This window comes from Cydia amplana, chromosome Z (assembly GCF_948474715.1).
Source record: "Cydia amplana chromosome Z, ilCydAmpl1.1, whole genome shotgun sequence".
NCBI classification, from domain to species: Eukaryota; Metazoa; Arthropoda; class Insecta; order Lepidoptera; family Tortricidae; genus Cydia; species Cydia amplana.
In genome coordinates, this window is record NC_086096.1 from 1153071 (window position 1) to 1181009 (window position 27939).

The following is a 27939-nucleotide window of genomic DNA, read 5'->3' on the forward strand; positions in this document are numbered from 1 at the left end:
GTTTGTACACAAGTAAAGTTGCTACAATATATTTGATGCTGAGTGTACTAATTGTGGATATTTGAAAACCATGAAGTGTCGTGTCTTATTTATTATTATTACATACAACACATCTTCTAACAGACACTTGTAAGACTTCTGTTTTCGTTGTAATGTTTTGTTTTGAATTCACACAGTTGTTGTACTAACACAATCTAATGTTGGCAGTAGATATTCCCAGATAAAATGTCAACTACTTACTTGTGGTTTGATGACATGACTTAGACAACAGACTTTATAAATCATCGAATGTCACCGATGTTATAAAACAATGAAGTAAAAATTTCGAAAAATTGTCAAAGAAGCAAGAAATAGTATTTTCAACACAATTAAAATTGCGAGACATTCCAATAAACAATGTTTTGAAATTAGTCATCGACGTGACCGTTATAGTCCGTCGATTCGGAACTGGCCCCGAACGGCTTATCCTTTGTCTACTGTTACTCGTAAGTGAAACCGCACGTACCGCGCTACCTGCGAAAAAAGGGTAAGCTGGCACTCAGTAACCGTAGTTTATGGGTGGTCCTTGCCACACAAAAATTAGCACATTATTTTTCCATTTGTTCATTTTGAACCTTATTGTAATCGCCATAGAGTGGTAATTTAAAAAAAACGGCCCAACTGTTTTTTTAGGCAGGTAGAAGCACGTGCGGTTTCACTTAACATTAGACAAAGGATAAGCCGTTCGGGGCCAGTTCCGAATCGACAGACTACTGATATTTTATTTGACTTATACATGACATACGCACATTATTGTCGTATGTAAGCCGTTTGACACTATCTCAGGGCCAAATTTAACTTTGTCAGGCTTTAGAAAATGTCAATCGAGACATAAATAATGTATGTACATATGAAGATTATGACGTCACTTTTAATATTTTTTTCTATTATCGTTTTCGGTACGGTCTCTGTTCAGTCTGGTCATTGTGTCGACGATGTAAACCAAAGTTATAATCTACTGCCAACTTAGTCCTAAGCCAAGCTAATTCCACCCGTTTTGCTATAGGAGGAGGGTCGCATCGTGGGCGGCGGCGCGGGCGCGCGCACGGCGGGCAGCGGCGCGCGGGTCGCGAGGCTCGCGGCAGAACTTTCTGGAACGGCGCCTGTAAGCGCGCCGAAGGCGTCCAAACCTAAGGATTTGATGAGGTACGCGACAACATTACCATCTTCACCACTTTGACAGTCCTCAAATGTGCGTTTCTCCAGAAACTTCCTGCCTCGCACAGCCAAACTGTGGAATGAACTGTCGCCTGCGGTATTTCCGGACCGATACGACCTTCAAACCTTCAAGAAAAGAGCGTACCCCCATCTTAAAGGCCGGCAACGCGCTTGCAACCCTTCTGGTGTTGCGGGTGTCCATGGGCGGCGGTAATCGCTTACCATCAGGTGATCCGTCTGCTCGTTTGCCTCCTATATCATAAAAAAAGAGGTATTGTCAGGGTGTATTTTCCACCGCATTCATTGGATAAAGATACATGGTTACTAGTACAATTTGACACTGGGTTAACGGTTTAACCGTTTAACCCCGGGTTAGTGGCATGGTGCCAGTTAGACATGCGCAAAACCGTTCACTGAGTTGAAAAGAGTGATTCATATATTTCGCTCGCTGTGATATAATATCACCCATTTTGCTCATTTCGCTCAGTGGGTCTGTAGACTATATTGTTCCCGAGTGAGTAGAGAGATAAGTTAATCAATCAGATACATACAGCCATAAGTGCGACCAAGATGGCGAATAACGCGATACGATCCAGCCATGTTTTTCTGAAATCGCCATGCTTTTGTTATTACACGAAGTATCGAAAAGTGCCAAAAAGATACTGCGTGTATGCACAAATGCGTTTTTGGGGAATAGACTAAAGACTTCTCTTGACAACCATAAGGTAGGGGTTTAAAGATGTGTGCACGAACCTTTATATGAGAAATAAAAGTATGGGAGTAGAAAAAATATTTATCTTTAATTTATTTTAAATGTGCCGACCTGTAACTCTGTTATTAATAACTTTCATTTCATTTCATCAGTCACTTGATAATCCAAGTTACTTTTACCAACGGCTATGAGGGAACAACAGAACGTTTGCATCATATAACTTTGCCACTCTTGTGGATAAAATGCAAAATTTCGATGTTATTATCGAATAAAAACTTACATTGCGTGAACAAACTTTTACCGCCAAAGACGTAATAGTTATTTACGATACAAGTGCGGAAAAGAGGAAATTCGAAACGAGTGGCGATAAATTTAAACACGACCGAAGGGAGTGTTTTAAATCGACACGAGTTGCGAATTACCTATTCGCACGTGTATCGTACAACGTTTTACAGTACATATGGCACTTTAAACTTTCGACATACGCACGGAAAGTGCTATTTCCCGCACTAGTTCGGGAAAGTAGCACCATGTGTACTGTAAAATATGAGGGCGTTTTTTTTTTGTCCCCTACACTTTTTTTTCAAATTTGGGATTTTTTATGTTATTTCTACTCAGAATCACGAGCTCTTTCTATCCTAATAGGAGAAAAAAAGTGTCCCAAAATTTCCATACATTTTTCGATCTTTCCATTCCGCGACCGCCATACAAAGTCTATGAGAAATGGTGACGTAATGGAAATAAAAACCTTAGGACACTTTTTTTTTTCTCCTATTAGGATAGAAAGAGCTCGTAATTCTGAGTAGAAATAACATAAAAATTCCGAAATTTGAAAAATAAGTGTACCACTACCATTCCTTTTCAGATCCGTTGGCAAGATAGAGCGAGACGACTGGAACGTGAGGGAGATAGAACGCAAAATACTAGAAAACAAGCTCGGCCGACCGGAGCCGAGGGCAGCCGAGCGCGTGCCGAAGTGGGATAGGGAACAGGTAATTTTAATAACTAAACTTCCGTGAGACACAGATTTTACATATCATACCTATTAAAACGGATCACTCGCCGGTGCCTTTGTTTCCCATAAAGTTGTAAGTCATAATGTATTGTTTGTCATATTATCATTAGTCATAAAACTGAAACCGTTTACTTTTCAGGATTTTCGTCAGGTTATCCTATATATATAGGTTAGTTTAGGTTTGTTTTATGGCAATCCTGAAAATTGACGGGTTTCTGAACCAAAGCAATTATGGCTAACGAAAATGCGGACAAACAATATGACTTAAAACTTTTTGGGAAACAATAGAGACCCCGTGTCACTCACATATTTTTGGAAACAATAGAGACCCCGTGTCGTGTCACTCACATATTTTGGGAAACAATAGAGACCCCGTGTCGCTCAAATATTTTTGGAAACAATAGAGACCCCGTGTCACTCACATATTTTTGGAAACAATAGAGACCCCGTATCGTGTCACTCACGTATTTTGGGAAACAATAGAGACCCCGTGTCACTCAAATATTTTTGGAAACAATAGAGACCCCGTGTCACTCACATATTTTTGGAAACAATAGAGACCCCGTGTCACTCACATATTTTGGGAAACAATAGAGACCCCGTGTCACTCACATATTTTGGGAAACAATAGAGACCCCGTGTCACTCACATATTTTTGGAAACAATAGAGACCCCGTGTCACTCACATATTTTTGGAAACAATAGAGACCCCGTGTCACTCACATATTTTTGGAAACAATAGAGACCCCGTGTCACTCACAAATTTTTGGAAACCCCGTGTGACGTAGAGATAAAGCTTCGGGACCCTGTTATGTCGCGAATGCACTCCCCTCCCCATAGAGACACGGCCAAAATCATTACCCGAAATAGTACATTATTGCAGAGGCCGGGAAAGGGCAATTCGTGGATGAGTTTCGAGAAAGAAGACGAATCCACGAATTGATTCCTGCCGAGGCATATATATTTCTCCAAACATGCGAGGAAATACGGTAAAATAATAATTATTTAAGCATCAAGCATCACTAAAATCGAACCTTCACATCAAAAATGTCAAAAACAATTTCCCTCTTTAATTAATTTGTAAAAGTTAAACTAGTTAAAGGTACAAACTTATTCTACCATTCAGTACCATTCAATATTCGTTCATTCAATATAATTGTGCAATGTAAGCTTTATGAACACGGATGACATCCTTAAAACATATAAAAAAAAAATCTTTGATTTTATTAAGCATTCGCACGATCATACACGAGCACAACGGTCTTGTAAGAACGAGTAATGTATGGTGATAAGGTCGTTTATCTTACTATCTCACTCTATCCTATAGTTTGATAGCTGATCGGGTCGTGTAGACGCGGCCTATGACTATAATACTTGACTGTAATAACTTATTACTGTAGTGTTTTTTTACTTCCCGTCCGCTAGAACAGGACAGCGATAGTTTTTTTTAATTTGAGTTTGACAATAAAGAAGAACTTCCCGTACTATTTTTGCTACAATAAGGTGAACATTTCCAAGCATATTGGCGAGAAAGCTTATTACGTGTACATGTTGTTTTCCGCAGTTCCTAGGCCGCCAGAAACGTCTTAAGGAGGGCGACAACGAGGAAAAGTGGGGTGAGATAGACGAGACTCTGCAGAAGCTCGACCAGAAGCTCAAGGACTCTGGTCGCCCAGACCACGGCACTAAGAAGGTAACTTGTTCGGATTAACCCCTGCCTCTTCTGTCCACCACCGCTCCGCTCTACAACATTTCCATCTTTACAGGCCTCAACTGTGCGTTTCTCCGGGTTATTCCCACTAGTTACCACCAAGTTGTTACCAGCGGTGACTACTGGGAATTATTTTCCCATTCCCACCTTTTACCACTGGTAACTACTGGGAAAAATAATTCCCAATAGTTACCACCAAAATTTTGTTAGAGTTAAATACTAATAAAAACAGTATAAATAATATAGTATAAAATATGGAGTGATTTTGAATTACCTAATTACTAAATACTTGAAAAATAATCTAAATGAATTAATACATTTATCCTATATGTAATATTATAGTTTTTGTACTAGTACCGGTTAAACTGTTTCAATATTTTTGGTCACTTATAAGGCAGTTTACTAAAACACTAATCGACTTATAATTATTTATTAAATCCTTTGTTCTCCGTCTGCCTAAAACGGATTGTGCCTATGTAGCTCTCAAGTCTAAATCGCACATCACTGACTTAATATAAAAGAAATAGACACACAAAGCAGAACAAACACGTCAAGAAATGTGGATCCCAATGACGTTTCGCACCATTTGCATTGATGATAAAAACGCTTACGTAAATTTTGAGTCAAGATAAATGTTTCGTACAGAAAAGAGCTTAATGTCGTAAACATTAAGTGTCAAATTTGCAAACATAAGTACCAACACTGTTAAAAAAATTTAGTCCGTTAGCACTAAACGTAACATATTTACGTCAAACAACGTCAAACGAGAATAATGAACGAATGGAGTCACTTTGGTACACTTTAATATGTATTACTGTACAGGAAAACCAATTGAAGTAATAAATAAAACAAATTTAATTTAATCGGGAGCTCAAATAAAATTAATTCGTGGTTCAAATTCAAACAAATTAAATTTTTAATTCGTAAGTATACGTCTTTAAATACTAATTTCCTTGAAATAAATTCTACTTATTAAATAACTGTGTATTTAAGATCTACATTTACTCATAGCGCGGGTGCACGGGGACATTTAGATACTGATTGGATTTTTTTTATAATCTCTACCTATACTTTATAAAAAAAATCCTGTGGTTGTCACTGTGTTCCGACAGGTTTAGCATTTACAGTTAGTCGATATAAGCCCTTATTGGTGGTGTATATGTCGGAAACAGGGAAATGGGCCGAACACACAAGTGCCGTTTTGCCTTGTTTAAAACTGCATCACCCCTATCTCTTGCTATAATTAAATAGCAGTCCACTTTGCACGTCGCATAGGTTTTCTTGGAAATCTTGAATTTAAACATAATATTATTTCTTATGAATTCCATATAAAAATAAAAAAAAATATTGACCTCACATCGACTCATTAGATTTTTGTTCCTTAACATCCCTTCTTTGGTACTAACAAATTAATTTATTCAAAACCATAAAATTACCACCAGATTACATAAATTATGTAATGCTATCCAAAGAACTAACCGAAAGAAATACATTCCATCCTTTTTCCTTGTTTTATCATTGTTATTTTTACATATTTTAACGGCACATTTCGTAATTGTTGACAACTTCACATTTGAGCGTTTCAAACAAGACTAAACGAAAAAGTAATGATCTGTTTTGACATCACTTTTGTGGGGCCATTTTTGGCGGCTGATTGGGTATCCAGTTCTTTATACTATATCAATGTCGCACATGACATAAAACGTCAAGTTCCTAATTATCAACATGCCATTATAGCTTTTGTACTAAAGGGTATTAAGACTAAATGGCTGTTAAGCTACATCGCATTACGACTAACACGCATTAGGACAACAGCGGTACTCGAAACAGGCAGTTCACTATATAGACAAACAGCAGAAATGACCTATCGCCCCTGAAAGTTGAAGTTTAGGCAAAACGCGAGTATGTCACTTAGAGAATTAGGCACGAGCTCTAAACAGCCGGTCCACTATACAGACAAACAGCGAAAATACAGGACCTGAAAGTTTCAAAATTTAAGTTTTTTTAACTTCCAAAACCGTGTATATTTCTCATGTATGTTTTATTTTTTAGGTCGCCAACTTAGCTACCAGATTTGTTAAAAGGGAAGAACCGGACGCTAAAATTCGACCTAAAGAAGAGGTAAGATTTATATATTTTATAATCAAAAATCTATATTTAACCCTTTGAACGCCACGCCTATCGTGCGCGGCGCGTCATCGTGAACCTTATCGGAATGCACGAAGGTTGATATTGGTCTGTAGCCGCGTGCGTAATTTGAAGCGGTCATAAGGTTAAGACTTTATCAGTCATACTAAGCTAGTGGTGTTATCGAATAATACGTAAAGGTAAATACGCAGCTCTAACATCAAATTATTTAAACAGTATTAATATTTGTATGTCTTTCCATATCTCGGGACCATGGGGTCCCGGACCTTTGGGAGGCGTGCGTGGGGCCGAAGCCAACAGCGCAAAGGCCCTTTAAGACAATTTAATCTAAATTATTATTGGGGTGTTTTGAGCCTTTGAATGCCACGTCGACCAAGTTATTTACATTTAAACAGTAAGGCTAGGTTCACACGGCGTTAATTTTGTCCGTGTAGCGTATACAAGGTTTTATCGAATACTGTACTTACTGTAGTGATACCAACATTTGGATGGCAACTTACAAAATCGTTAACATGGCGTCTATGCGGGAAAGCCGTTTAGCCGCATACAGGAATAAACAAGTGCGAGTCGGACTCGCCCACCTAGGGCTCCGTACCTTTTTAGTACATATTTGTTATAGCGGCAACAGAAATACATCATCTGTGAAAATGTCAACTGTCTAGCTATCACGGTTCATGAGATACAGTCTGGTGACAGACAGACGGACAGTGGAGTCTTAGTAATAGGGCTCCGTTTTTACCCTTTGGGTACGTCTATAGATAGTTGAATTTTCACAGATGATGTGTTTTTGTTGCCGGTATAACAACAAATACTAAAAACAAAATATTTAAGTGGGGCTCCCATACAACAAACTTGATTTTTGCCCTTTGTGCGCGAGTCCGACTCTCGCTTGGCCGGTTTTTTAGGGTTCTGTACCCAAAGGGTAAAAACGGGACCCTATTACTAAGACTCCGCTGTCCGTCCGTCCGTCTGTCACCAGGCTGTATCTCACGAACCGTGATAGCTAGACAGTTGAAATTTTCACAGATGATGTATTTCTGATGCCGCTATAACAACAAATACTAAAAACAGAATAAAATAAAGATTTAAGTGGGGCTCCCATACAACAAACGTGATTTTTGACCGAAGTTAAGCAACGTCGGGCGGGGTCAGTACTTGGATGGGTGACCGTTTTTTTGCTTGTTTTGTTCTATATTTTGTTGATGGTGCGGAACCCTCCGTGCGCGAGTCCGACTCGCACTTGGCCGGTTTTTATTATATTTTTGTTTTGTAGAAGAAGAGTTGGCGCGGCCCGTCGTCAGCGGGCGTGCAGTGCGCGGCGTGCGGCACGCGCGTGTTCGCCGCCGAGCGCGTGACGGCCGACGGCCTGCAACTGCACCGCGCGTGCTTCCGCTGCGCCGTGTGCAAGGCTGTGCTGCGGCCGGGGTCAGTCACACTATCTCAAAATTACTTGGACATCGAACAAATCACTTATAGATGCCTATACACTTCGATCAACACAGGCTTCCGACAGGTCGGAAGGGATAGGCCCAAGCGATATCTTGACATTCAAATCATTCTGCCATTTTTCGCGGGGGGGAACGTGCACACAGTCGCACTTCTCACACACTTACATACAAAATCCAATCTGTAATGACGACACAAATACATAGAAAATGACACCCTACACAGACAAATCTTGCACACCTCGATCTGTTTTTGTGTACGGACGAGTCACAAGTGTCACAACACGCACACTAACACATTTTCGTCAAGAGATGAGAAGTCGGATTTGTTGCTCGACCGATCCGCAATTTGTACTGGGCGAGAAAAATCCATAAATCCAGCAATTACATGAGACTAAAATATAATAATTGTGTTTAAATATAATTAAACGTATGACATGTAAAAAAAAATATTACGAGTGAAATGTAACACCTTCTTTTTGTGAATTTGATGTCCCCGACCTCTTTTTACAACAAAAAACCGACCAATTAGGCATTTTTTCTGCTGCTGTGTTCACTGGCGCGTCTGGACTCGGTCTAGTTAAAAATCCGAGCGCAACTAGTTTTATTACCCGCGCTAGATCAGTTGATCTTGTACCTAGGCAGAGGGGAAATAGTGCGAATGCCGCATCCCTTCCGTGTTGATCGAAGCCTACACAAAAAGTTAAGCACTCAAGTGATCGCTCATACACAAAAGTCGCAGTTTACTCATTGAACAGGTCATTTTATACCTTATTTTTATAGTCACACTTATGAATATGAAGAATCTCACATATAAAATCCAATTATCTATATATATAAACATGAAAGACCTGACTGACTGACTTAAATCAACGCACAGCCCAAACCGCTGGGACTAGAAAGTCCAAATTTGGCAAGTAGGTTCCTTATAAGGTCTAGGGGTCCACTAAGAAAGGATTTTTCAAAATTCATCCCCTAAAGGGGTGAAATGGGGGTCCAATTAAAAAAACTCTCCTGCGCGTGCGAATCTGCGGGCAAAAGCTAGTAACAATATATGTATAATACGTCCTGCTGTGTACAGACCTCTCAAACGTGAGAGGGTTTGGGCTATAATTCAATCCAATTAGCTACATACTGAGAAAGTTGTGCTGAAGGAATCACTTACACACAAATTTACACATACCCACGAAAAATGCCCCTAGCGCGCATTTAGAGTCACTTAAGTACACACGTGTCTTACGAAAACATTTTTGCGCATTTCAAATCGTCGTCAATGCCGAGGAGCAGGAGTGTGTGTATTCGGTTGTGGTTATTCTTTTTAGGGTTCCGTACCCAAAGGGTAAAAACGGGACCCTATTACTAAGACTCCGCTGTCCGTCCGTCCGTCCGTCCGTCCGTCCGTCCGTCCGTCCGTCTGTCACCAGGCTGTATCTCACGAACCGTGATAGCTAGACAGTTGAAATTTTCACAGATGATGTATTTCTGTTGCCGCTATAACAACAAATACTAAAAACAGAATAAAATAAAGATTTAAGTGGGGCTCCCATACAACAAACGTGATTTTTGACCGAAGTTAAGCAACGTCGGGCGCGGTCAGTACTTGGATGGGTGACCGTTTTTTTGTATGTTTTGCTCTATTTTTTGTTGATGGTGCGGAACCCTCCGTGCGCGAGTCCGACTCGCACTTGGCCGCTTTTTTTATGTTTGTCCATCGATTATTGCGACCCCGTCCTATTTTAGTAATTCGATTTTGTGCGAGATTGTTCTACGATATTAATTGATCGATTATTTTTGTACAGGAGCTACTTGATGGAGCGGTACGGCAGCCGCCTAGTGTGCCTCCGGCACTCGGGCGCGGCCCCCGAGCCCCCCACCCCCACCCCCGAGCGGATCAGCATCGAGCTGTCAGATGGAGCGAGGGAGATAGACGAGGACGAGTGGACCGACCGCAACTGTCTGCAGAGCGAGACGAGCGCCGCCCCCGGCCTGAGGTTACACAGACTAGATAAATATACAGGGTGCCCAGTAATTAATGGATAACCATCTAACCACCAACAGGGCACCTTGGGCTGGTCCAGAAAATGCACTTATAGGTCTAGTAAAAGTTTCGTGGTTTTCGAGATAATCGAACTTTTCTGTCTTTTTTAATAGCTAGCACCATACTTCAAATTTAGAAAAGTGCGATTATCTCGAAAACCACGAAACTTTTACTAGACCTATAAGTGCATTTTCTGGACCAGCCTAAGGTGCCCTGTCGGTGGTTAGAAGGTTTTCCATTAATTACTGGGCACCCTGTATATGTATTTGCTCAACCGAAAGCCATTTTTAGGGTTCCGTACCCAAAGGGTAAAAACGGGACCCTATTACTAAGACTCCGCTGTCCGTCCGACCGTACGTCCGTCCGTCCGTCTGTCACCAGGCTGTATCTCACGAACCGTGATAGCTAGACAGTTGAAATTTTCACAGATGATTTATTTCTGTTGCCGCTGTAACAACAAATACTGAAAACAGAATAAAATAAAGATTTAAATGGGGCTCCCATACAACAAACGTGATTTTTGACCGAAATTAAGCAACGTCGGGCGGGGTCAGTACTTGGATGGGTGACCGTTTTTTTGCTTGTTTTGCTCTATTTTTTGTTGATGGTGCGGAACCCTCCGTGCGCGAGTCCGACTCGCACTTGGCCGGTTTTTTTTGGGTTACGTTACTTTGGGTAGGGTCATGGCATATTGCGTTATGGGGTAGTATTTTGGGGCAAAGCTGAAGCCGACTTTTACCTTAAAAATTTGTGGACACTACAAAAAATAGTCTTTTGAGTATTGTTCTTACTAACATAAAATGTTTCATCGTACAGCGACGAAGACGAGTCAAGCTCAGACGAGTACACGGATGCGGCGTCGGACCGGTCCGGCGAGTGCTCTCCGGACGCGTTACCGCACATCCGTCCGGCGTTATACTCGGACGACTCGTCCGGATACGACGACCTATCCACCGGGCCCGAGGGTGAGTTACTATATAGCCTTAGGTTAGAAACAGATAACAAATATGGAGCCCTACGCACTTATGGAGCTCTACATCAGTTGATTCTAAGTTAGTCTACTTTGGCTCTGCTTACCGAATTTTTAGTTGTGGGCTATTACTCTGGGGAAAAACTGCATATATTTAGAGCCCTTGGGTTAACGTAAACAATGACAGACGAGTTCTTGCACATACGTACGCCCGGGGTACACCTCGTCCAGGTACGTAACGTCCTTTTTAGGGTTCCGTAGCCAAATGGCAAAAAACGGAACCCTTATAGATTCGTCATGTCTGTCTGTCTGTCCGTCTGTCCGTCTGTCTGTCCGTCCGTATGTCACAGCCACTTTTCTCCGAAACTATAAGAACTATACTGTTGAAACTTGGTAAGTAGATGTATTCTGTGAACCGCATTAAGATTTTCACACAAAAATAGAAAAAAAACAATAAATTTTTGGGGTTCCCCATACTTCGAACTGAAACTCAAAAAAATTTTTTTCATCAAACCCATACGTGTGGGGTATCTATGGATAGGTCTTCAAAAATGATATTGAGGTTTCTAATATCATTTTTTTCTAAACTGAATAGTTTGCGCGAGAGACACTTCCAAAGTGGTAAAATGTGTGTCCCCCCCCCTGTAACTTCTAAAATAAGAGAATGATAAAACTAAAAAAAATATATGATGTACATTACCATGTAAACTTCCACCGAAAATTGGTTTGAACGAGATCTAGTAAGTAGTTTTTTTTTATACGTCTTAAATCGCCTAAATACGGAACCCTTCATGGGCGAGTCCGACTCGCACTTGGCCGCTTTTTATTTAAATATTGTATTTTTCTTATGCTAGTATTATAACCCGAAAGGATAAATGAAAATAGTCTAATAGGGATGTTTTCTGTATTTAAAATATGTAAATTAATTCACACCATGCACGAAATAAAGTGTTAGATGATTGTTAGAAAAACATAGACAGCAGTTATTTTTTAACACAATTAAAAAAAAAAAAAAAATTTAAATTTATATTTAATAAAACGGATACAAGAAACAAAACTAGGTAACTTGACCGTGACCGTGACGTCACTTGTGCAGTTTTCATGCGAATTTCATTTTGGAAAATCGTTTTTAACTTGTACTTGTAATATAACTTGTTTGCTAGACAATATTTTATGCCGCGTTCACATATATTCCACTAACTGAAGTCATAGAGAAAAAAATACATAGAGTGCTCACTCCATACATCAGTTTTAGTACCAAAAAGACTATTAGCATCGAGTAGCGGAACTATCAGTACTGCTACTTGACAATAGATGTCACCACCGACCGGAAAGTCTTATGCTGTTGAGATAAGACTTTCCGGTCGGTGCTACATCTATTGTCAAGTAGCAGTACTGATAGTTCCGCTACTCGATGCTAGATGTAGACACTGAAATTAATAGTCTGAACTGATGTATGGAGTGAGCACTCTTATGTATTTTTTTCTCTATGCTGAAGTGATGGTCGATAACGACTGGAATAGATGTGAACGGGTCATCCGAACGTCTGTTACAGGCGCCGCCGAGTCATCGGGCGGCGAGTCGTGCTCGCGCATGCGCCTGGCGCGCGAGGCGCGCCGCCGCGAGGTGCCCGCCGACGCGCGCCCCCCCACCGACAGCAGCGAGGTACCGCGCTGCACCGTCGCGTGACCGGGCAGGGGGGGGGACTAGCTAGGGCTTTACAGCGGAAAGAAATCGTGGATGAAAAAATTCTACAATAAAAAAGTGTTCACGTATAGTCTATTTATAACATGCTTAAATATGATCAATAAGTTAAAAAAAATGTATGAGGTATATGATCTAATTTACGTACAATAAAATCGAGCTCGTGGTAAAAAAAAATACCTAACTATAAAAATTATGCCTACTGTTTCAGTCATTAGTGTCATTACTAAAATACATTTAGCTACTCAATTGTAAAAATAGTGTTCAAAGTTATAGACGATCGATCAATAGGGCTCATTGATAAACAAAATGACTAAGATGAAAATCAATATAATTAAAAATCTACACTGAAAAATAAATTGTAATAACAGGTTTCAAGCAGCTAACTAACAAAATGTATGAATTAGAATCATAGACGAATAAAGTTATAAGCTTCAAATGACTAAAAAAAAGAAATTTAATATACTGATGAAAATATAGGAAAAAATAAAAAATTAAAGCGCTTGTCTCACATAAAGTAGGTATCTCATAAATTAATAAAAAACAACTATTTGTTTCGAATTAATACAATATATACTTCTAAATAATATGTGCACCCAAAGAAAACTAATCTAATAACAGAATTATAATGTAATGTAAATACAAGGTAGCAACAGCGGCCTTATCGCTGTAAAACAAAATTTGTGTTGTCGCTGAATAGGTCTAAGACTTTTTTTCTATAAATGGGTAGAACTTGTTATAAGATCAGCCGACAATAGGTCTAATACATGTCCCCTGCCCGGCTCGCCCAAGGAAGCGGTGGAGAGGTGCGCTCAGTCGCCCGTGTGCCGCCGCCCTATAGGCATTCATCCATCTATTAATACAATACATTCATTATAAATAAATACGCCCGTGGACGGTTGCGATACGTGGTCAAAAGGGATGTTTCCTGAGTTTAACATTAATTATTTCACAATGCACGAAACAAATAATCAGTTAATTATTGGAAAACGTAAAGAGCATTTTTTACACAATTTCTATACAGGGTGCTTCCTGTAACAGGAGCATTAAATTAAACTAAAGGCTGTACTCCTCAAACAGACCAACATTTGTTCAGCAACTTTTAAAAATTATGCATCCTTTAGACTTCCTCTTTTTCATACAAAATAAATATAGCCTTCAATGTACGCTGACATTGCTTGACGTTGCTTGTCACGCTTTAAACATAACAAAATTTGCAATACATTGCGTCTTAGAATAAACTTAAAAGTGTAATAAAAATCAAAACGTGAGTTATTTTCAAAAGTCGCTGGACAAATGTTGGTCAGTTTGAGGAGTACTGCCTACAGTTTAATTTATTGCTCCTGTTACAGGAAGCACCCTGTATATATGTATAATAAATCGGATACAACTAAAAAAATAGGTGACATGACCGTGACGTCACTTGTGCAGTTTTAATATGAATTACTTAGTGGCTAATCATTATGACTAGAGATGCCCCGAATAGTGGTTTTGGCCGAATACCGAATATTCGGCCCCTCTCTCGGCCGAATACCGAATATTCGGCATGACATGCGAACATTTTGAGTCACAATTATTATGAAAACTCATCGATAACAAAGCTCAACGTCAGATGACGTTTTAGCTAAGATATCAGATTTCGTTTTTTTAGCATTAGAATGAACTTGAAAGAAGATAAGATAATTGTTACATATTTACCCTAACTAATTTTTAGAATGTATTTTCAATTAAAAGACACATCAAGATTGTTTACCAAATTTCTAATGCTTAAAAATACGAAGTATAGAAAAACGAACTATAATTTTAAGCAAACATTTGAATGCTTCGCAACCCTTCGTTCTTTTGTTGATGTTAAATGTTTAATTTTATTCGTAATATTTTTTTTCCATCTTCGTCAATCAAAATATTACTATATTGTGACACTTCCACACTTTCTTGATGTTCCGCGCCTATTATTAAAACAAAGAAATTATCTGACATTAAGTCACGCATACTTATTTTTTTATTTTCTATGAATACATATTTTAATGCTCTATACGTTTTCCTTATATCATATTGAAACGCTACATTTTACTGTTATAAAAAAAATGGGCACAATAAACGAAATGATTACGACACACCACACGCATTCCAAAAAATAAGTCATGATCATTATTACGACCAGAGAGTTTACAGAAAAGATCATGTTTCTATCGTTTAGCCAACCTATTCGATTACAAGCGTTCGAAATATGACTCTAATTCGAGCACGCCACGGTGCATTTTGCGCCGTATCATCCGTACGCGCTGGGCTAACACGGGCGGCGGCCGCGGTGAGTGTAGTGTGCCCACACTAACTACCGTCCTGAAGACTTGATGTTTTGAGCTTTGCGACCCTGTTCTGTGCGTCTCGTTTTTGTTTTTAATGTTGTTTTTATCACGTCAAAAAAGAATTGTTTTGTTGACTTTTTGTTGGAAATAAAGACACTCTTTATAAACTCATTTTAACGTTATTGTTGATGTTGACATTTTTGATATACAAATTAGAAATTTAAAAATGGTACCTACTCTATTTCGAAATAGATTATGTATAAAATTCCTAAATTTAGAATAGGTATTATAAAAGCAACATTAAAAAAATACATTCGGAACTAGCTAACTAAAATTTCCTATGAATACATTTTTTGGTGTAAAAACCTCAAGAAAAAAAAATGATGGCGCTTTATGTGTTGTCTATTTTGTTATATATATTTATGCCGAATAACTGCTTTCGAATATAAATATGTATGTACAAGCACTAATGTATATATGTTTATATATGTGTAAATAACGGTCTTTTGTGTTTTTATAACACTTACTGTATTTATGTATTATATACGGGTCGTTTTTGTTCGAAATCGCTTGACACTTCGCTGAAATCCTGCGGAAGATGAGGGAATATTGGGAATGTGTTCAAGCGATGTTGGATATATAGCAAAATATAACACTCGCTGCACGCGAATGCGTACTGTGCTCTCTGTCACACCTAGCCGCCGTAGGTAAGTGTGACAGAGAGTAGCACAATACGTACGAGTACCTATTAGCGTGCACGAGAGTTTGATTTTGGTATGGTATAAAAGATTAGCCATCGCGGAGGGCGGTAAGTTAGCGTGGATGCCTGCGGCGCAATTTTCTATCGAATAAACCTCATTTTCCTTTGACGCTGTTTATGATAAATTCATACTTAAGTAAAGTGCAGTGTAAAGGAAATTGATCTTTATTGCCTTGTTTGCTATTTAAGAATGATAAATAGTGAAAATGACTTGAAGTTTTCAGCTAAAATCATGCTTTAATAGGGAATATTACGCAAAAAAAGGTTCCATACAGATAACATCTTTACCGCTTAAAGAATAGAGTGAGAATTACAATAGCAAGTACTCGATACCTATAGGACCTTTGGAATATAGAACCGTGGTCGTCCAGGTGTTTGTAATGTTTCATGTTTAATTTCCAAAAGGTTCTATATCGAGTTCTTGCTATTGTAAGTTAACTCTATACTTCAAGCGGTTGAAATACTATCTATTTAGAATCTTTTGTTATTGTTATTGCATTTCATTTTGCACAGGTAATTTAATTAGCCATTTGGTTTATGCCATTCATTGTCAGGTACTCTCTCAAGTGGATTCCGACATTTTAAAACCGTACGACTATATCAATGTCATATTTTATTTCTGTGAAAACTTGTCAAAAAACAGTTTAAGGCACAGTGTGTATAATTACTCTATGGTTAACGAAAGGCACTAGTGCTGCACTCTGGCGGCAAAACATTGCAGTAATACTCCCTATTCATTTTTTTCATTGAATTCGCTGAAGGCATGAAGTAACATGAAATAAAAGGTATTTGGTATAAAATTTAAAAAGCGACCTTATCATGGCCATGCCTTTACCTCTCTTCCCTTGATTGTATGGCCTTATAAAGCGGGCCCCCGGGCCGTAGTTTATTATAAAGCGGGCCCCCGGGCCGTAGTTTATTATAGAGCTCCCCGTCACAGGTGGAGTCCTCGGCGAGCTCCTCCAGCGAGGAGGGCGTGTCGTCCGCCACCGAGGTGTCCACCGACAGCGAGTTCGCCGCCGAGGAGTCCACGCCCCACCCCACCCCGCCCGCCATCCTCGTCACCGAACCGCCGCCCCCTCTAGAATACCCTCTAAGCAAAACTAAATCCGCCAGCGGACTCGCCACTAAACGAGCTCTAGAACTCAAAAGGAGATACTTACTCGGAGAACCGTCCCCTCCCGCTGTCAGAAAGTCAGACTCCACCTCCCAACTCGACACCAAATTTGAAGCCTTCAGATCCACTATAACGGAATTCCAAAAATTATTACACCCCGCCACGACCACTCGAAGCCCGGTAGTCGCTTACCAGACGGAAGATAAGGCTCAACCCATGCCAGACATCATTAAAAATCTCTGCGACGATGCTCCCGTTGATCTCTTGTCTAGAGAGGTCAAAAAAGAGTGGAGAGAAGAGACAATTAAAGAGAAAGAAAAGGAATTAGATTCAGATTCGTTGTCAGATTCATCGCACACGGAAACAGCCCCTAAATCCGTGCCAAGAGTTGAAGTTCACGATGAGGGCGGCGAGTTGATACAGCTAGACAGTTTAACTATAGTTAACAGTGAAGACACGGAGAAAGCGTCCGGCACAGCGACTGACACCGGCCCGACAGTCGTCGCGGCCGACTCGGAATCTTCAGAATCCTGTAAAGACGGAACTACGTTAGCTTTGACTGAAACTGAGCTGTCAGATTGGGCTGCAGAAAGCGCTGTTTTAGACGTTCTAGAAGACAATAAGAGAAATAAACCAAGGAAACTGAGCGGTTTAAAAACGGTTCACGACGCTAAAAATATATCAACGATCTCTTCACACGTTTGCGGTAGAACTAGCCCAGAACCTGTGGTATATTCTAACGCTTTAGAGCATTTTGAATTCGCCGATGAAGGTGAACAGGATCCTTCTATTGAGACCCCGGTGACACCCCGCAACCAAGGGTATATGGAATTGGTAGATGACTTTGAATATTCACCCAGCAATGATAGATCAATGAACTTCATCGAGAGGAGTTTTGAAACGGTCTTCAAACCGACTTTGGCCGTGACCGAAGTTGTAGAAATAGAACCTTTAGAGCCTAAGGTCGAAATTACTGCCGAAGAGCGTAAACCTGATAAAAGCGAATTAGACGACAACAACGACTCTCTATCTCCCGATATAAAGATAGACTCCTTATCTCTCTCAGACGTATCGCCACCTTTAGAGACAAAAAAGGAAGATTCCTTGTCTCCGCCGCTGGCGCCCGAAACTCCAAACGGACCCATATACAACTCCAGCAACTTCGCTCCATGTTTAAGAGTGTACTCGCCGGCTATCTGCAGATCTGCGAGCGACAACATCAACTTGTCCCACTCGACAAGTACGGATTCGCCGTCTAGAAGCATACAACTATCAGTGTCGTTGATGCTTAGCTCTGGTTCCGTGTCGCCAGTGAGTCCCACCCCTTTAAACACTACAGACAAAGTCCAAGAGATAAAGAGGGAAAGAGAGGAACAGACAGAAGTGGTTAGAAGATTAGTCTTAGAGCGGTTAGGGAGCGGGCCTAGATTGAATAGGAAATCGACGAGGAGAACTAAAGTATCGCCCTGTTCAAATGTGCCTCCGCCTGTACCCCCGCCCCCTACCTTACCGACCCCGCCCCCTTTGCCGCCGCCCCCTGAGTTCCCGCCCCCGCCTCCCCGCCCCGCGCCCCCCTTAATGCAAGTCACCCCCTCTTTCTCAGACCCGGAGCTGGCTAGAGAGAGACGGCGGAAGAGTATTATGAAAAGTATATCCAACTATTTGAATAGGAGACTCGGCCCGCGGCAGAAGGTATGTGTTTCAAACTGTTTATATTATTTTACGTATATGTAAATAATATAGTTGGTGGCAGCGTAGGGGTGTCCACCTATTGGCAATGTAGTGGAATAAATCGGGGTAGGGAATAAATGCGTATCTATTTATATTCTAATTCTAACCAGACATTTCCGTGACTGAGCTCTGCAGCAGCAGATTTACGATTAGTTTTTGAGAAAAGTTGTAACTTTTGTTTATACTTGGTCAACCAGATCTTGACAGTAGAAAAAGGCGGCAAATTTGAAAAATGTAGGCGCGAAGGGATATCGTCCCATAGAAAATTTGAATTTCGCGCCTTTTTTTACTGACAAGATTTGGTTGACCGGCTATAAATTTGTTTTCTATTTTAGAAAAGTAGATAATGCGGGTTTCGTTTTTTGAAAATCAACGTTTTGAATTGACTTACGCCACGTACTCCTCCAACGTTTTCCGCGTATTCCGAAATTAATGCAGAATAACACCAAGTGAAAAGCCTTGTACAGTCGATGTCCAAAATATGTCTGCAATTTTGCACCTTACTCCTTTGTAATAAGGCATACATGTAATCACATGTTGGACGTCGACTGCACGATACGCCTCAATAGCTGCAACACTGCTCTGCTGGCCAGCGACCCACTGTGTAACACTCAAAACTAAAACTTTCTTTGGCTGTTAAGGTCAACCGACCGAGGCAAATGCGTCACTTGAGGTAAATGCGACTTTTAAAGATTTCTTCTAAACGGAACATTTTAGAACTATTGCAAGCCTCTCTGTTCGAAGTGTGGTCACAGAACTTTTAAGGCAGACGGCTATAATAGCCATAATATGTTGCGTTTCGAAGAAATGTTTAAAAGACGCATTTACCTCAAGTGCCGCATTTGCCTCGGTCGACCTAGCTTACCGGTTTTTGAATTCCTATGGACGCATCATTCATACGCATTTATTTCCTTCATGTTTATCAGGAGTTTTTGACCAGGGATTTAATGCACAGTCAGCATCAAATAGTTAGTGACCAATATTTCGTAAATACTAGTGCCCACGCCAAATCCATTATATTCTATATCGGAAAACATCTTTATTTCTATACCTAGTAACAAAGGTGTGTTACGATACATTTGGTCACTTACTGTCACTCTCTATTTGTTGCTGACTGTACCAAAACATCAACCCGTAGATTTTTACGCTTTTTCTCCCACAAAATATTATAAGTTTTTGGTTGTAAATGAATAAAGGTTCTAAACCCCTGACCATGATTTATTCATAATGATTTTTAATCCAAATTTAATTACATAATAATAAATAAAGACTGATAATTTAAATTTTACTCGAATTAACCCTAACATCGTCATGTCATGTTCGTGACTTGTCTGTCACGTTTGTAATTTTTACACATTCACGTAGATACACTGTATTAGCCCGCGCAGACAGAGAGCGGTTCCGAGTTCCCAGTTCCGCGTTCAGAGTTCTGCGTTCTTTCGAATATACGTGAGTGTTTACGATAACGCACACAGCAGGCGGTCAGAGTCAGAACTCGGAACTCCAGACCGCTGGCTGTCTGAGCGGGCTCTATTAGTAAAAGTAGCTCTGTAAGGCCCACTTGCACCATCCCACTAACCCTGGGTTAAACCGTTAACTCAGTGTGAAATTGTACTGGTAGCCATGGCACCTCAATGTTTAACCGGTTAACCCCGGGTTAGTGATTGGTGCAAGTGGCCCTAAAAGGAGCCACGCACTAATAGAAATGAAAGAAATGGCTTTAATTATGCGACTTTAATTATAATAAGTAACTAACAGTAATTGACACTTAATCGAACAGAGTACAAGAGTAGAAGTGACATATACATGTCTATGCGTAGAGCGATCGTGTGCTAGGTGCAGTTTGCTCCTAGTTTCCAAGCAGGCGCTCGAGTGGTTTGTGTTTACATTCATCATCCTCTCCTGAACACAAACCCATTAAATCAGTGAACATTTTGTGTTTAGGTCCGTGTAGTCCTTTAGTTAGGAGATCAGCGATCATCTCCTGCGTTGGTAAGTACTGCACGGATATTTGTCCGGTGGATATCCGCTCTCGAAGAAAATGGTAGCGGACATCAATATGTTTGCTCCTCGGGTGATACATGTCGTTACCTGAAAGACTAATGGCACTTTGGTTATCACAGTATAAAACCGTAGGAATACCTGAAAGATTAGGCCAAAAATCTTCTTGTAATTGTTTTAGCCAAATACATTCTTGTGTAGCGGATGCTAATGACATGTATTCCGATTCCAATGTCGAAAGGGCTATGGTCTGTTGCTTTCGTGAGTTCCAACTCAAAGCGGCTCCTTGAAAAATAAAAATATATCCAGTGCATGACCGTCTATCTTCAGAGTCACCGGCCCAATCAGCATCGCTATATCCAACAATATTGTTGTGTTGATCACTTTTGTATGTAAGCTTTGTGTATATTGTGCCCTTTAGATATCTTAGCACTCTCTTAATAGCCATCCAATGCTCTTCTGTAGGTTGGTTATTAAATCTGCTCAGTGTGTTTACTATATAGGCTATATCAGGCCGTGTGCCTTGTGAGAGGTACAATAAGCAGCCCACTGCTTCCTGGTATGGCTTATTTCTTATAATATCTTTTTCATTTTTAGCCTTTTTAAATGTAACATTTGTTTCACATGGTGTCGACACCGGCTTGCAGTTCATCATTCCAAAGCGGGTCAATATTTTTTGTATGTAAGCCGACTGGTCAATAGAAATGTCACCGTTGTCTTCCTGTGTGATCCTGTAACCTATACAATGTTTTGCTTTGCCCAAATCTTTCATAAAGAACTTATCTTTAAGTTTATTTTTAACTTCTAGGGCTGTGTTGTAGTTGTTAAAAAAATACAGTAGGTCATCAACATAAACAGTTATAAATAATATGTCACTTTCATTTAAAATTCTAAAATATATGCAGGGATCCAATTTTGATCTTTTCATACCTATCTCAAGTAAAGCAGCATTTAATTTAAGATTCCACTGTCTGCTTGCTTGTTTAAGACCATAAATGGATTTGTTTAATTTACATACTTTTTGTCCATTTTCAAAGTATGGCGGTTGTGACATATAGATTTCCTTATCTATGTCTCCTTGTAGAAACGCTGTTATTGCATCTGTTTGATGGATTTGTAATTTGTATTTTGCGGCCAAACCAATCAAATATCTTATTGAAGTGTTCCGTACAACAGGGGCATATATTTCATTGTAGTCTATACCTCTTGCTTGCTTATAGCCTTTTATGACTAATCTTGCCTTGTGTCGCGTCACATTTCCTTTTTCATCTGTCTTTGTTTTGAATACCCACTTACACGGTATTACTTTCTTATTCTCGGGTAAGTCAACTAAAGTCCATGTATTGTTTTTTAGTAATGATTCATGTTCCTCATTCATGGCTTCTATCCACTTCTCAGCCTTGTCGCTATGAAGCGCTTCATTAAGGTCTTGTGGATCACTGTCTAGTAAACTCATGGCTGACTCACCGTTTATACAAAGATATGTTGTAGGTTCGCGTTCAGCAGGCTCTTCCCGTCGTCGTGGTCTTAGGTTCATTCGACGCGGTGGAGTAACATTTACACTTTCATTAGGTATGTATGTTTCATCAACTCCATCATCACACACTTCATATGTTTCAGATTCAGAAGTAATACAATTGTCAGTGACAGTAACATTCGGAGAACTTGAACTGCTCTGTTCATCGGATTCATCAATGTCATCTGTGTCCTGAACAACGGAGGCTCCGTTATCTTCCAGTATTGGTAAGTATACTACTTTCTTCTGTACACATTTGTCAGATGGTAAGTTATTTATTTTATTTTTATTTATTTCGTTGTTGGTATCTTCACCTTTATTTTTATTTAATTTGTTTTCTTCTTTTTCAGGTGCTGGAGGGACCTTCTTTTGTTTCACGGTGGCTTCTAAGAATACAACATCTCTGCTCATTATGGCCTGTTTGCTTTTTGGGTCTATAAATCTGTAGCCCTTTGTACATTCACTGTAACCCACGAATATTAACTCACGTGACTTTGCATCTAATTTTTGCCTTCGTTCTTTTGGAATGTGAACCATGGCCTTGCACCCGAAGATCTTCATATAGCTGAGGTCAGGCTGCTCACCGGTCCAAACTTCTTCCGGAGTAACGTCATTGAGAGCTCGAGTAGGCGAACGGTTTATGATGTGTGCCGCAGTTGCTACTGCCTCTGCCCAGTAGCAGTTCTGTAAATTAGCATTGAGAATCATACATTTAGCACGCTCTATCAAGGTTCTATTCATACGTTCGCTGAGACCATTCTGCTCCGGTGTATAAGGGTTACTAGTCTGATGCAAAATGCCATATTTTTTCATTGTTTTTTGAAAATTTTTGTTAATATATTCTGTGCCATTATCACTTCTAAAATGTTTTATTTTCTTATTTAATTCATTCTCTACTCTGTTTTTAAACTCTATAAATTTATCATGTACCTCTGATTTACTTTTCATGAAATATACAAATACTTTTCTTGAAAAATCGTCAATGAAAGTAACTATGTACCTGCAACCACTAAAAGATGCCGCCTGCATGGGTCCACATACATCAGAATGTACTAGCTCCAATAACTCTGTAGCTCTGGAACCATTGTGCGGGAATGGTTGCCTCGTCTGCTTGCCTTCTATACAAGTGATACATATGCAATTTTCTTTATTCTGTGACAATTTAACACCTGAAGTACATGCCGGTATTTTATTTACATCAGTAAAATTCAAGTGGCCCATTCTTTGGTGCCACAAGTAGGTATCATCTTCAGTTATAGCTGACATGGCATTTACTGTGTCATTATAGAGTTGTAGCCTATATGTGTCATCTATTTCATCAGCCCTTGCTATTTCTTGGCCCATTTGGTTAAATATTGTACAACCGCCTTTACTAAACTCAATCTTGCAATCAGCTTTTAATATTTTGCTTACTGACAATAAATTGGTAGCTAGGTCTGGGACATAAAGAACTTCTCTCACCAGTATCTTGTTGAATCCATCCTTAGCGGGGACTTTTATGGTCACATCACCGCAGCATTCAGCTCGGAGAAATGTATTGTCGGCAATCCTTATTGATTGTACAGGTGATGGTCTTATATTGTCCAGCCAATCACGGTGCATAGTCATATTTCTGGCTGCACCTGAGTCGACATACCAATTCATGTGATCCTGCAACAAAGCCGCTGAAAAAGCAGCTATGAAACCATTATTAAATTTTGATTTATCATTTGCAGTTTTATTATTCTTTTTGTGCCAGCATTGCTTTCCTAAATGCCCATAGCCATTGCAGTTGTAACAACGGGGACCCTTAGACTTTTTATTTTGTACGGATTGATAAGATGGCTTAGACTTAGACTTGGAGAAAAATGCTGTAGTTGTATCTTGTGCAGATGTAGATTTAACTTCTTGAAGCAATTTTGTTTTTATTAAATCTGCACTTATTTTAACTCCTGAGCTTTCAATGCCCATTATCATAGGTTTATACAAGTCCGGCAAACCAGCCAGCATTAAAGTTCCAAGCCATTCATCATCAATTTCAAAACTAATATTTCTTAATTTATGGGCTGATGTCATAATTTTATTAACATATTCTTCTATACTGTTACTTGATTCTAAGGTGGTGTTAATTAAATCTTTCAATAAACCAACCTTGCGTACTAATCCTGAGTCTTGAAAAGCATTAGAAAGATTGTCCCATACCTGTTTAGACGTAGTTGCATCTTGAATGTGTACGTATAACATGGGATCTACTAATAAAATTATCTTAGACTTAGCTTTCAAGTCTTTCTTTGTGTCGACGACGGTGCCTTCTACATAATCCCATAATTCTTCCAATTGTAGATATGCTTTCACCGCAAAACTCCATGTACACCAATTGTCTCGTCCTGTAAGCTTCTCAATTGACAATAATCCGTTTTGCGAACTCATTTTGGTATCTGAAATGCTGAAAAGAATTCCGGCGACCGCGTGTTTTTAGGTTAAGTACTTTTACTTTTCGAAATACCACTTTATTTTTTAGCCAAATCTTATAACGCACTATTGAGCGTGACGCCCATAACCTAATAGAAATGAAAGAAATGGCTTTAATTATGCGACTTTAATTATAATAAGTAACTAACAGTAATTGACACTTAATCGAACAGAGTACAAGAGTAGAAGTGACATATACATGTCTATGCGTAGAGCGATCGTGTGCTAGGTGCAGTTTGCTCCTAATGGGTCCTAATTTAATGGGTTTGTGTTCAGGAGAGGATGATGAATGTAAACACAAACCACTCGAGCGCCTGCTTGGAAACTAGGAGCAAACTGCACCTAGCACACGATCGCTCTACGCATAGACATGTATATGTCACTTCTACTCTTGTACTCTGTTCGATTAAGTGTCAATTACTGTTAGTTACTTATTATAATTAAAGTCGCATAATTAAAGCCATTTCTTTCATTTCTATTACGCACAAATACTCAACTAAACGTTGCGCGCATAATACTGTCATCGTCGTTTCTACAGTTTTACCGTTTAAGACGAAAGTGGAAGACCCGCCTTTTCATACAAACGTAGTCCCCATTTTCCTCTCTGGATATTAACAATTAACATTATATTGACAATAGTTCGCTTCGGTCTGTTTGAAGGCTTGGCTACGTGAAGCTGACTCGTATTTGGTATAATAAGTAATGTCTGGGAGACCGAGCTTTGCTCGGAAAACATGAAAACTCAAGAATGCGCGTTTTACCAGAGATAAAACCTAGCTAGGTCGAATTTTCGCCCTCGAAAACCCCCATATAGCAAATTTTATCGAAATCGTTAGAGCCGTTCCCGAGATCCCCGAAATATTATATATAAATAAATAAATATGCAAGAATTGCTCGTTTAAAGGTATTAGATAGATTAGATAAACAATTAATATATAACCTAGTTCTCGTCCCAAAAACGGTTACCTTCTCTTCTACTGGTAAATGAATACGCAAGTTCTTTACCAACCGAGATTAGCACATCTCGGTTCGTTTGTTTAGCATTAGAGGATAAACAATACCTATTGACTATTTATTGAGAAAACACTTCTGAAAAATAAGTCACGGCATAGAGAAAAAAATACATAGATTGCTCACTCCATACAAGTTATAAGTATGTTGTTGAGCATAAGACTTTCCGGTCGGTGCTACATATATTGTCAAGTAGCAGTACTGATAGTTCCGCTACTCGATGCTAGATGTAGACACTGAAATTAATAGTCTTTTTGGTACCAAAACTGATGTATGGAGTGAGTACTCTTGTGTTAATATATTTCTCTATGGTCACAGCAAATATGTAACTATATAACGATATACGATTATTTACATTCTTTTGATTTTATAAATAATAGTAGTTACTTTACTGATTTATAAAAAGCATTATTCAATTAAAAGATCGCGTAGTCCTTTTCTAATGCTAAAAAAACGATTTGTCTGTCACCAGGCTGTACTTATCTCATGAACCGTGATAGCTAGACAGTTGAAATTTATATTAAAAAAGCTACGCTATAACAACAAATATTTAAAAAAGTACGGAACCCTCGGTGGGCGAGTCCGACTCGTACTTATCCGGTTTTTTTATATGGAGTAGGCTGTCACATAAAATGCTTGCAGACATTTTTTGGGTGTTTAGCACAATACTTAAGAAACGAAGATTTAAGTAGGTATTAAAAATACAGTAAAAACATATTTCTTCTATTATTTTAAAATTAAAACCACCCAAGGGAGATTTTAAGGAACGGCCGAAGGGACCATCATTCGACATTTATCTCCATACATTTCTCACCTGAGAGTAAAGCCTGACCAGTAATATATGATCATTGTCAAGAGGGCGCTGTTATTCTCATGTGGTGACAGTTCAGTATATGTAGTATGAAAAAAATAGTTCCAGTGAAATTCCGCAACATGGCGCGTGATCATATTCCTGGTCAGGCTTTACATTTCCAATCATTCAGCATTCGTTCCATTCACAATAAATGCGTTGGTGTTCCGTCTTTCACCAAGTTGAGCAAACAAAGAGGTAAATAGTGCGTTTTGTATTAAGTGCGGTAAACACGCGTTTACGAACGAGTGTGAATTGAAGCCCGAAGGCGAGGGCTTAAACACAATGTTTTTAATCACACTTGTGAGGAAAAAGGGGAAAAAATCAAACTTCTGCCTAATTTAATTTATATTACGGTCGAAATTTAGGATATACGCCTAGCAAGTGTGATGAAATAGTTATTTACGAATACAAGTGCGGAAAAGAGGAAATTCGAAACGAGTGGCGATAAATTAAAACACGACCGAAGAGACTGTTTTAAATTGACACGAGTTGCGAATTACCTATTCCCACGCGTATTGTACAACGTTTTACGGTACATATGCCCCTTTAAATATTTGACACAGCAACGAAAAGTGCTTATTTACGCACTAGTGCGGGAAAGTAGCACCATATGTACTGTAAAAGTAGATTACAACCCTAGGTAAAAAAATAGGATTTACGGACCGCATCGCTTATTTACGTGCAATAACACCTTTTACGAGCGAGTGTGATGAAATAGTATTTTATGCAACCGTTGTTTAAGAGAGGTCAAAAAAGGCGAGTGGCGTGAGTAACAATTTGAGGCGAAGCCGAAAACTGTTAATAAAGACGCCACGAGTATTTTTTGACTCAGTAAAACAACTTCAACTTCAATATTTATTCAGCAAATAGGCCACAAGGGCACTTTTACACGTCAACATTGAATTTACATACAAGCAAAAAAAATAAATTATACATCAACAATTATAAAATACAACTGCTACTACCAAATCAAACTAACGTAATACAATTTCTTAGAGATGTATAAGGTCTCTTAATGTCGAATTAGATAAAAAAAACTATAATAGTAATATTAAAATAAAAACAAAACAAATACATGGAAAAAAAAATCTAAACTTATTTAGAGGTGTATATGTCTCTAAGTGTCAGAACTAAAAGATAACATAGTTTATCAAATTATCCTTAGAGATGTATAGGGTCTCCAAGAGTCAGAATCCTGTTGCATGCAACGTTGCATACAATACTTTTTCTACGACCAAGCACTTACTTTG

The 27939-nt window shown here is 39.2% G+C and overlaps 1 protein-coding gene and 1 long non-coding RNA gene across 2 annotated transcripts in view; both read left to right on the forward strand.

Moving 5' to 3' along the window:
• Window positions 1-27939, forward strand: part of LOC134660932 (F-actin-monooxygenase Mical-like) — an 81311-nt gene that overhangs the window by 43676 nt on the left and 9696 nt on the right. Inside the window, exons 15-23 of the mRNA XM_063516816.1 lie at window positions 1046-1185; window positions 2775-2901; window positions 4489-4617; window positions 6688-6756; window positions 8057-8208; window positions 10028-10219; window positions 11083-11231; window positions 12792-12901; window positions 16950-18818. Coding sequence (XP_063372886.1) covers window positions 1046-1185; window positions 2775-2901; window positions 4489-4617; window positions 6688-6756; window positions 8057-8208; window positions 10028-10219; window positions 11083-11231; window positions 12792-12901; window positions 16950-18818 — 2937 coding nt within the window. The remainder of the gene's footprint in view (window positions 1-1045; window positions 1186-2774; window positions 2902-4488; window positions 4618-6687; window positions 6757-8056; window positions 8209-10027; window positions 10220-11082; window positions 11232-12791; window positions 12902-16949; window positions 18819-27939) is intronic.
• LOC134660967 (uncharacterized) lies at window positions 22469-22787 on the forward strand. The gene is made up of 2 exons (XR_010097916.1): window positions 22469-22601; window positions 22725-22787. It is a non-coding gene; the product is annotated as an uncharacterized LOC134660967 (long non-coding RNA).